The 11,649-nt window shown below is 32.5% G+C and overlaps 3 protein-coding genes across 3 annotated transcripts; 2 read left to right on the top strand and 1 right to left on the bottom strand.

The window, feature by feature from the left end:
• Positions 1-1,104: 1,104 nt before the first annotated feature.
• On the bottom strand, positions 1,105-2,838 carry LOC111829317. Its single transcript, XM_023778064.1, has one exon. The coding sequence runs from the start codon at positions 2,836-2,838 to the stop codon at positions 1,105-1,107; it is 1,734 nt and encodes a 577-aa protein (XP_023633832.1).
• Positions 2,839-4,811: 1,973 nt separating this feature from the next.
• LOC17879151 lies at positions 4,812-5,810 on the top strand. The gene is given in 6 exon segments (XM_023778063.1): positions 4,812-4,830; positions 4,833-4,963; positions 5,057-5,131; positions 5,232-5,357; positions 5,463-5,692; positions 5,801-5,810. Coding segments are annotated over 6 exon segments (591 nt in total).
• A 3,141-nt stretch (positions 5,811-8,951) lies between these two features.
• LOC17878316 lies at positions 8,952-9,952 on the top strand. The gene has a single exon (XM_006284392.2). The coding sequence runs from the start codon at positions 9,067-9,069 to the stop codon at positions 9,775-9,777; it is 711 nt and encodes a 236-aa protein (XP_006284454.1). The 5' UTR covers positions 8,952-9,066; the 3' UTR covers positions 9,778-9,952.
• Positions 9,953-11,649: the final 1,697 nt, after the last annotated feature.

Here is an 11,649-nt window from a genome sequence, read left to right as displayed (position 1 = left end):
AAGTACTCACAATTACGCAACACATATGCATGTGCACATTTATAATCTTTTTCAGTTAACCAAAATTCTTTGCTTTTCCCACTTGGGCGCCCAACTTGAGTGAATATTTCCGGTACCGGTATAGGATATATAGGAACTTCACCTGGATCATACCGAAGTAACCTACAAGCAAATTTATGACATCAATTATGATATCGAGAACCTGTAAACAAATTAAATATAGTAATCGTATGAAATATATACCTTCTTCTACTAGCTGTAGAAATGTGCGAAGCAAAGTAATGTTCAGAGAAGTAAGAAATCTCATCATTGATGTATGATTGAACGATTAATCCAGCTGGATATCTTTTGTTCTTTGCCTTCCCTTTCAAACGTTTAAAAAACCTCTCAAAAGGATACATCCACCTATATTGAACTGGACCGCCAAGCTCTGCTTCATATGGTAGGTGTACTGGTAAGTGCTCCATGACATCAAAGAAAAAGGGCGGGAATATTTTCTCCAAATTGCACAAAATCATGACAATATTCTCTTTCAGAAGTTGGACTCGACTTTGCTTCAATGTACGACTACTTAAGTCCCGGAAAAATGCACCAATCCCTACAATATTAAAATGTGATCATTAATGATGATAGATTTAACATATGTATATAACAATTAATTTAAATAACAAATGAATGAATTATAAAATTACCTGCTAATGCAAGATGCACGTTTTGCGGGAGAAGTTCTGCAAATATAAATGGGAGCAATCTTTCCATAAAGACATGACAATCATGACTTTTCATCCCTGAAAACTTGCCAGCTTTGACGTCTGCACAGCTAACTAAATCAGCTACATAACCATCTGGAAATTTCACATCTTGCTTGACCCATTCTAGTAGGCTTTGTTTTGCTTTTGCACTCAATCTCCAAATAGGAAATGGAGCTCTCCCTCGATCATCAACATGCAATTCTTTACGAGAACAAAATCTTGCAACATCTATTCTTGACTTCACATTGTCTTTTGATCTGTCTTTCACATTCATTGTCGTGAACATAATGTTATCAAGAATATTCTTCTCTATATGCATTATATCAAGATTGTGTCGTAGCCCTAGATCGGTCTAGTACGATAACTCCCAAAGTATGCTTTCTTTGTGCCAATGATGCCAATCTCCATAGCCATCCACTTTCTCTTCATGCCCATTTCCTCCGCATACAGATGTCTTCGCTGGAGCGGCAGTCCTTATACGCTCATATAAGATTTGTTCACCAGTCAAAGATTGCGGTGGGTAATCGTTCAATGCGTGTTTACCCTTCAGAAAGTGTGTTTTATCCTTTCGTAACGGATGATTTGTCGGAAGATGTCTTCTGTGGCAATCAAACCAACTTGTCTTCCTCCCTGCTGGCAACTGAAATGCATTTGTATCCTCCATACAAATTGGACAAGATAATCTTCCATGTGTAGTCCATCCGGCCAACATGCCATATGCAGGAAAATCGCTAATTGTCCATAGAAGGGCCGCTTTAAGGTTGAAGTTTTGATCTAATGACACATCGTATGCCTCAACTCCGTTATCCCATAAGTCTTTTAACTCCTCGATCAGTGGTTGGAGGAAAACATCAAGACTAGCTCGTGGATGATTTGGTCCTGAATTCAGAATAGTCAGAAATAAATACTCACTCCTCATGCACATATCTGGAGGCAAGTTGTATGGAGTCAAGATCACTGGCCACAACGAATGATTTTTGGACATTCCAAAAGGATTGAAACCGTCCGTACATAGTCCAAGATAAACGTTTCGCGGTTCGCTTGCAAATGAGGGATGCAATTGCTGAAAATTCTTCCACTCAGCCGCATTTGATGGATGACACATTACTCCTTCTTCCGAATCATGCTCAGCATGCCACCTCATAGAAGCTGCAGTCTTCTCGGATTGGTACATTCTCTTCAGTCTATCTCCAATGGGTAAATACCACATCTTACTATATGGTATTCTTGTTCTGCCTTCACTAACCTTATACCTTGGTTTCCCGCAAAACTTGCAATGCTCCAACTTATCATCTTCTTTCCAGAAGAGCATACAATTATCTATACATACATCTATAGTATGATATGGCAATCCTAGCTTTCGCATCAATGTCTCAGTCTCGTAATATGAACCAGTTGCCTGATTACCCTCTGGTAAAAACTCCGTAAACATTTCTGCCCATGAATCCATGCAAGCTTCAGACAAATTATAATCGACCTTATTGTTCATGAACCGAGCTGCTAACGATAATTGCGATTGACCTTCCCGACATCCGTCATAAAGTGGAGTATTGGCAGCAGCTAACATATCATAGAATCGTTTCGCTTCTTGGGTGGGTTCTTCATAAACATGATCATTTCCAATTTGATCATGTTCATGATGATCATTATGCGGTACCGAACCATGAAATGCATCATTAACCATCTCAGCATATACATTATGCCCATCAAAACCTACTGGTTCACTACTATTTTCCTCTCCATGATCAAATCCCATTGGTTCATGACTAGTATTATTTGAATTATCAGCGTAAAGACCACTATTTCCCTCCCCAACAACATCATAATCTTCACCATGTTCATACCAGACATAATAATTCGCCATAAATCCTCTACTTAGCAAATGACTCGATATTGTGCTAGGTTTCAACAATTTCGAATTCTCACATACTACACAAGGACAATAACACCTACCTCTTCTATTTTGTGCATTGCTACTCGCAAACTCGATGAACTGTTCCACACCCGCCAAATATCCCGTCGAAAGATGATTAGTTCCAGGATCGATCCGGTTGTACATCCATTCTCGTGAAGGATAATTCCACATCGCATCTCTATCTTTTTCCCTCCTCCTTTTTTTTCTCTCCTCACTTTTCTTTTTTTCCCCCTTTTCTCTCTTCTTTTCTTCCTTCTCTCTCTCTCTCTTATTTTCTTACTCAAGTTTGGATACCGAAGAAGTGAAGAAGCGTTTGTTTATATAGGGTATTTTTTGCGACGCTTTTATGACTCTTCTCAAAAGAGTCGCAAAAATTAGTTATAACCGAACGTTTTCAACGATTTCAAACAACTTTTTCCGACTTCTTTGCGAATAAAACTAACAGCGTCGCAATAGTTAGCTATACTGAACTTTCACATTTTCAACGTTTGTACCAACATTTTCCTACTCCTTTCCCACTAATTTGTGACTACAAGAAGAAGTTACAAATCAGTCCCTCTTTAGTTACTGGTTTGCGACTAACTCTTCCGACTATACAAACGGTCACAACGTAGTCGCTAACAACGACGTTTTGCTGACTACTTTTGTTTAGTCGCAAAGTAGTTGCCAAACAGACGCAAAGCTGAGACTATTTCGAGACTTTAAATGTTCGTCGTTAATTACCGACGTTTTTCCATCTGGATGTTCTGTAGTCGTTCCTATGTCGTAAAATAGTCATAATTTCGTCGCTCTTTTTTGCGACCGAAATAAGAGTCACAACAGGTAGTCCCAAAACGCAGGTTTTCTTGTAGTGATTTCAAATCTTTAAATTAAGAAAAAACAAGTCTTTTAACTTGCACTTTTAAGTAAAAAAACGAAATTGTCATCTGGTTAGTTAGCGCATTATCATTAGTTTGGTCATTTGATATCAGAAAAATAGGTTTGTTGGACGTAAAAAAAATACTATGGGGTTTCTTTGGTTACATCTTATGGGTTGTAGTATTCTGGTTTTGTTAACTCCAAGTATAATTGCTCTTCTGAATTTAGAATGTGTCTGTCGAAAGTAAAATCATCTCTCAAGATGTGTATGCAATTACATTTGATATTTGATATATCTAATTACATAAGAATGTTGACTTTATCGAATAACTCCAACAATATACAGTAAAACTTCTATAAATTAATAATGTTGGACCAAGATATTTTATTAATTTATAGTGATATTAATTTATCTATAAATTCATATTTATTATTTATAGTGTAAATTAATAATTATTAATTTATAGCGGTATTTCAATTTTCAAATTTTTTTAAAATATGAATTAACACAATTTTACAAAAATAAGGCTAATAGTTTAGATATTATAAGTTATACAGTAGTTTAAAAATGAATATTATATTTAGAAAAAAAGAAATTTGACTATAAACTAAAAATATTATAGATAAATTCACTTATACAAATTATGTACATAAATTCAAATGTGTATTAATAACCTCGATTGTTATATTTCAACATCTTATATAAAAAATGAATATGATGCATATTTAAAAATTGAAAACATAAAGAAAATTTTGTTATTTTTATGACTTGTGATGGTATATATGAAAAGATTATTGCTTAAAAATATACTAACATGAAATTATTTATTGAGGTATACTTTAGGAGGAAATTGATTTTTACAAAAACTAAAAGCATATATTAATATATCTACATATATTTATATATATATATATGTATGTGTATATATATAGTGATTATTAATTTATGATATTATTAGGACTATATTTTACATAGAAATTTTTTAAAAATATTATCTTATTATCTTATCAAATTTGGTCATTTTTTACACTGATCCGATTTGAGACTAGCAAAATTTACTAATTTATAATGTTTATTAATTTATAAAGTATTAATTTATAGATGTTTTACTGTATTTCCCTATTTTTGTGAAGCCCGAGAAAAGAAAAAACATAAGGATCGTCGCTCATTATTATTCTCTCCCATCTCTATAAGACTGATCAAAACTCATCATCACGCAACAACAACAATCACAATTTTATTTTCCTTTTTTGGGGGATTCGTTGTTTTTCTTAATAGATTTGTCATGAGTAAGCCAAAATGGTTTAAGTATTAACAGAGGAAGATTTAGATAGATACTACGAAAAGCATGGCAATTTCCGTAAAAACATCTTCCGTTTCGAATCATGCGACGTCGTCGAGGGCATAGATCCATACCACATTCAACCTCAAGTTGAAGTATATATGTTCTTTGTATCTATAAACCCTAATCATTTATATATTTATATTTATATTTATAAAATCTACATCTTAAATTACTTAATTATGCAGGTGGTGAGATTGTTTGATGTTAACGGCCTTCACATGGAAGAAATCTCTAATATCTTTGATTGTTTCCAAATCCAAGTAAAAAAAGAAATTATACAATTTCCACCATCTATTTGTTTTAATTTCTTTAAGGACTTTTCTTAATCACTTAATATATTATTTTTTTTATATTTTGAAGAATAAAGGTTTCGTTGGGGAGGAGGAGCTGATAGCGTTAAGGCCATTGCGAGGATGTGTAAGAACTAAAGAAGGTTGCACTAAACATGTCCGTGGCACTTCCAAGTTCTGCTCTTTCACATGCAAGGTCCTCTTGTTAATCTTTTTCCTAAAACAATCACAAGAACAAAACAAACTTGACGAGTTTGTTTTTATGGAAACTACATTGGTAAGTTACCTTTTGTGTTAGCAGGTGGAACATGTTTTGGAGCATGAAGGTGATTTATCTAGCATCATTAGAAATTGGTCAAATAATGATTCAAGAAAAACGTCAAAACATCATGTTGGTGATCTATCAATCCATCCTTGTGGTCTCGAAGAAGAGGTCTCGAAGACGAATAGAGTTTTTCCACTCAAGAAGAGGTCTCGAAGACGAATAGAGTTTTATGACAGCGACGAATTCGAAGAAGCATTTGCATACAGGTATAATCATAGTTGTTTCTCTTTCTTATGTTACTAGTTTCAGAGATATCTCTCTTGGTTCTAAACATTGTTCACAAAAATTTATTGTGTGGATTATATATATCTTAGCTTAGCTTAAGATTAGGAGATTGTTTAGTAGTCTTGGCTTGAATACTACATGCGGAGAACCCTCTGCTTCCAAAACCGATGGTAGATATATATCTAAACAGGAAAAATTTACAAACCTTGCTAGCTCAATGCAATGTATGAGGCATGCCAAGTGAAATGAAACACATGCAAAAGTTTTTAATTAATTTTCATCAAGTGATGGAGCTTTAGTACTCAAATACAAATTAGGGATGGTAGCTTTGGTGCGTGGGACTAAAGGTTTTTTAGTAATAGGATCTTTTGCTTGTGATGACAAGATGTTAAAAGTAACGAAATTACAAGTACACTAGCTAACTAACATAATAACATAATAAGACTAATGATGGCAAATGTGATTTACGATTGGTGTATCCGAGCTTTGCTGATGAATGTTTGATATTAATGCTTGCATGTTTTATACTCGAATTGATCATTTTAATGAATTTTTTATTCTCTTCTCTTTAGACCTCGACCGAGAAGACCGAGAGCCTGATCTAGGCTGGTGGCTAGGATGCGCAAAGATGAAGTTAATAGAAGCTGGAATTTTTGTAGGTAATGTTTTAGGATCCTTTTCGTTCGTTTTTAAGACTCTATTTGGCTCTTTTGTCATAATTGTATACATTAGAATAATATAGCTAATTACTCATAAGATTTAGAATTTGGTTTTACATGATTGAGTACTTCACGTGACAATTCCTTAACATGATTGGTATTAACTTAGGTCATGGGTGGATTGACTCGAGTTGGCATTACCTATTAACTAACCCAGAGAACTTTAGTCGTCGTATTTAAGGAGATCATATACAGTACTGTCCAAAAACAAAGTTGATATATATGTATAATTGAAGAAAATATAAGTAAAGTAGTTTAATTAAACAAGATTGAGTTTTGGTTTTCTCTATTGTCAACTAACAAGTTTGAATTCAAATGAAGGATCTTGGAGGTTTAATAAACTTCGGAAAAATAAAATTATGTATAATTAAGTCACATGTCAACACGACCTGATCATAATGTATATACTTCCTTGAACATTGGTGAGTGCTGAGAATTGAGCTTTCAGGTCAACTTACAAACTAGCAAAAATTCAAATTATTCTTTATTAAACTGTACTTAACATGAAAAATCAAGATTTCTTACACAGTATTCTTCTCAAACTTAAATCGTTGCACATATATAAGCAAATCAATATCCAAATTAAAGCGGGTGATAAAAAATTAGTACATGTAGTCATGTTGTTTTAATAAAGGGAAAAAATTAGCTACTTTAGTACAATGTGAGTGTAGCTAAAATTGCAGTTTCCACATATTTAATTTGATAACATATATTATTATGAAAACATTAATATTTCGTTTAATAAAACAGTTTATAGTATATAATATAAGATGCATTGACTAGTAAACGATCAAGAAAACTGAAAAGACAGGAAATCATAAAAGTCAAGTTTTCCTAGCTATAGGATCATGTTATTATAACCATTTTGTCGCTTCCTATATATAAATTAGAATTGTTTTCCTTATGATCACTCTAACTTAAACATATATTAATACTATTTGTTGTTCATAGTTCCAAGCTCGAACATTGGTGAGAACTGAGTATTGTGGTTTATGGTCAATACCTTTGACCAACTCACTATTGACTCTTCCAAGACATTTTCCATTGGATGTATTTGTAGTTTTTGTCATTGACATTTTAATTATAAAACTGTACGTGATGAAGTACCTCAACATAGATTTCGTTATAAGTACCAAATAAATAGTCATGAAATCAAAAGGATTCATGGTTTTAGGCATCTAATGTAATGGAACCTTTGTATTAATTCATTTTTTTTTTTTGTTTTAATTGTTAATAATATATATAGTTTATAATGTTTGTATTTTGTCGAAAAAAAAAAAAAACAAAATTGTTTGTATTATATGCAGAACGGGAGGAAGCTTCGTCGAATAAACCCACCGCCTAATTGATGATAATACATACTTATGCGTGATTTTTCTTATAATTAAAGTACGTAGTTAGCATAATTGACGGAGAAGAGTACTACAACTTGTATCACGTTGGATCGGAATGATATAACACAACCAATAAAATCGATCGTTATTGGATAATTGAGTTTATATTTATATAATCTTAAACTTGTAACGACGTAAGCAGCTTCTCGTCATTGCTGATCACATGCATTCACACCTTATCAAAAATCGCTAGAAACAACTTTTTCTAAACGGAGAGTATTTATTTTCTTAAGTCTGAAATATTAATTCATTCGCTCGTGTCTAAAAAATAAATCAAAAGGGTGTACCAAGAAAAAATATATAATTATAAAATTTTATGGAAGCTACATGTTCGAATGTAGATAGATTATTTTAAAACATATTTATATAAATAAAATGTGTAATAAAGAAGGTTTCAAAATGAAAACTTTTCTTGTATATTCTTGTGTATAATGATGATAAAATTTTCAGTATTACCATAGACTTGGTCAAATGCTAAATGACATTAATCAATCATACAAACGTTAGTATCATAAAATTCATAATCATGAGAAAATTATTCGGTTAGAAAACAATATAAATAAAGATGCATTGACCAGTAAACGATCAAGAGAACCGAAGAGACAAGGAAATCATCAAAGTCAAGTCTTCCTATATATAAGATCATGCTTGATGTGATATTATCACCATTTGTCGCTTTCTGTTAATTTGTTTTTCATCATCACTAGCTCTCTTTATCCACCTAAAAATATAATACTAGGTTATAATTTTATACATATATGAATAAAGTATTGAAATTAAACCTTACATGATACAAGTTAACCCTCTTATGAACAAGCTACTATCAAAAAATACATTTCCGGTATTACTACTTTAGTATGAAAAAACTATATATTAATTTAGTAATTGGATTTCAATTTTTTTTACTTAGCAATTAAACTTAATTATACTAGGAAAACTTTCACTAAACCCACACTCAAAGTCAAGAGTACTAAACCTTTTTATATAACTCAGTGTTTTAATTTGAGCTATTTTTTACACCATAAGTTAGTTTATTAAGAAAACACTATGCTAATACTTAAACTTAAATACGTATACTTCTTCGACACTCAAAATGATTTACACACTGCCCAATTTATTTGATTGAAGTTATCATAACATATTAAAAATCCTCAAAGGTACAAGTCAACGTCAACGACCATTAAGAGGTACACATATCTCCTCCCCGCATATAAAGCAAACCTTAATCCTACCTCCTATGCAATGTACTACACGCTACACCAGAAAAGAAGAAACATATTGGCAATAAAAAAAAAAAACATTTCGATGAACAACAACGCTAGAGAAGACCAGTGGTTACAACACTGTGAACAACAACACCAAATTCAAGAGTTTAACGCCATTAACATGGCTTCATCATCGGGATATTCCCTTGGAGAGGGTGGTGCAGCGTCACATGAAGTTTCCCGAAGGAGATCTAGGGCTTCGAGGAGAGCCATACCAACCACTCTCCTAAACGCAAACCCTAGCAATTTCCGAGCCCTAGTTCAGAAATTTACGGGACGTTCTGCGGGAAGTGAATCCAACCGAAGAAAAGGTCCCGTTACTCTAGATTTTGGATCTCCGACTACAATCTCTAAAGAAGCTATCTTTCCGGTCTCCGACGATCGGAGTAAGTACGACCATGATCATATGCTTAACCAGCACGTGAGTAACGAGCAGCGTCACGTGACTTGGTCAGGTACAGAATCAACGATGTCATATCACCTAGGCGAGGAAACTAACTCGACGGCAGTTCATGGCAGCGGGTACAATGACCAAGATCAAGATCATGAACATGATCTTGATCTTCTGAGGGAATATTCCGGGAATAGTAGTTACGATGATAGTTTGGACCACATGAATTATTATCAGGACTTCCACCGTGAGACGGCAACGTTGGAGGAGTTTATGATGAGAGATCTTGATTTATAATATAACTTGTTCTTTTAGTCATTAGATATTATGAAAGATGAGCATTAATTTCTAATAATATTTGTTGAATAAAAATAATATATGTTCTTTAGCAAATAGAATAAAATAATATATGCTCCAATAGATAATGTAAATTTTGTACGTATCACTTGACTCAACCATAAGGTTGAAAACTTTAAATATTGATTTGGTATAATCACCTAAATGTTTAATAGTTTTAGGCAAGGGTCGGCGTTTAATTACTATACTACTACACAACGCGTTTGTGTGTTGTTTGTACCCACATTAAACAAAAGAAATTGTTTCAAGTTATAATAAGGTTTAATAAAGTAGATAAGTAAATACATTCCTATAATAAGTAAAACAATTTTTCGAAATAACATGTATTATATTCACCAATATGTCAGTAATTTCTTTAACATTTTGATTTCCTTATCCACCTATTGAATCTTCCAATAATCAATGTGCAAGTACAAATTAACAAATATGTTTTCGTATGTCAAACACAATTTCATTTCGAAGACTTTGACATGCCTCAATAAAATGTTATTGGATAAACTATCATACTAAACGATCATAAAATAAAGAATTTCCTGGTTTATAGTAATGTTACATTAATTGTGTATTATTTAGGTTTTATAGTAATATACTAGTATGCATATGTGTGAAATCTATAAAATAAAAAGAAAAATATGATAATTAAACTTTGAATAGTGACTAACAGAATTGGATTAAGTGAAGCTCTAAGATGATGTCGGAGAATTAGTCATATACTTCTACGCGTAATTTTTCTTTATTAGATTAAGTGAAGCTATAATTATGATGATGTGGGAGAATTAGTCATATTCATATACTTCTACTATGCGTAATTTATTTTATTAGTATATTATCAGCGATGAGTACTTTACAAAACAAACCACAAGAGAGTTCTTTTATGCTGTAATTTCCTCGGTGAAGCCGACAAAGATAATGTAATCTCTGCAGTCAACATTTTTACTCGCCTTCAAAATATCACATTGTCATGGATCATGGTCAATGTCGTATATGACCATTCCTATATGTATATACATATCGTAAAGTCAACTTTGCATCAACTAGTGTTAAATTCTTTTCACATTTCACTCACATGTTTAGAATAGGTGGTTCATAACTTGATTAAAACTTTTAATTCGAGTTTCAAAATGTAATATATATCCCTAACTACAACAATTCACTTAACGAATTTTTTCATCGAAACAAATAAGAATTGTATATCACATCATCCAAACTCCGGGTTTTCTTTTTTTTTTTGGTTGTTTTTAAAATAATGGTTTGGACTTTGAGAAACCTCTAAATTTTAAGATTTAACTCATTAATTCATACAATATAGCAGCTGAAATGATCAACAAGTTGACGCGTAGGATTTTTCTTACACTTAAAGCTAAATGTCCTACGGATTATGAATAGAAATATATCGTGTATGTCAAATCCATTATATAATGGGAATCATATACGTTCGTATTGTGTAATGCAAAATAAACCAAAAGCGTGTGCTCCAAAAAATTGCTCGAAAAAATAGCGTAAAGTAAATGATTAGTTAGTCTTATGGATTAGTGTCAACATGATCGAATTCTGTTATCTACTTGAATAACAAAAATGTTTTAAATATATATCATATTAAATTTAATATAATTAATCTCAGTACACAAATGCATATTACTAGAGCTAGTTACTCTTTTTTTTTTCAACGTTGGACCACAATTGGCCGGCCCATTAGCCAAATCCCTACAAATATGTAGGGAGCGAGACTCGATCCTTGATGTGATGTCACTAGACTAAGGACACTTCACAGAGCTAGCTATTCTAATTATTATTTTTTTTGAAAATAATAAT

The sequence above is a fragment of the Capsella rubella genome, unplaced genomic scaffold (assembly GCF_000375325.1).
Source record: "Capsella rubella cultivar Monte Gargano unplaced genomic scaffold, Caprub1_0 scaffold_7, whole genome shotgun sequence".
NCBI lineage: Eukaryota > Viridiplantae > Streptophyta > Magnoliopsida > Brassicales > Brassicaceae > Capsella > Capsella rubella.
This window is presented reverse-complemented; position numbering and strand designations above follow the sequence as displayed.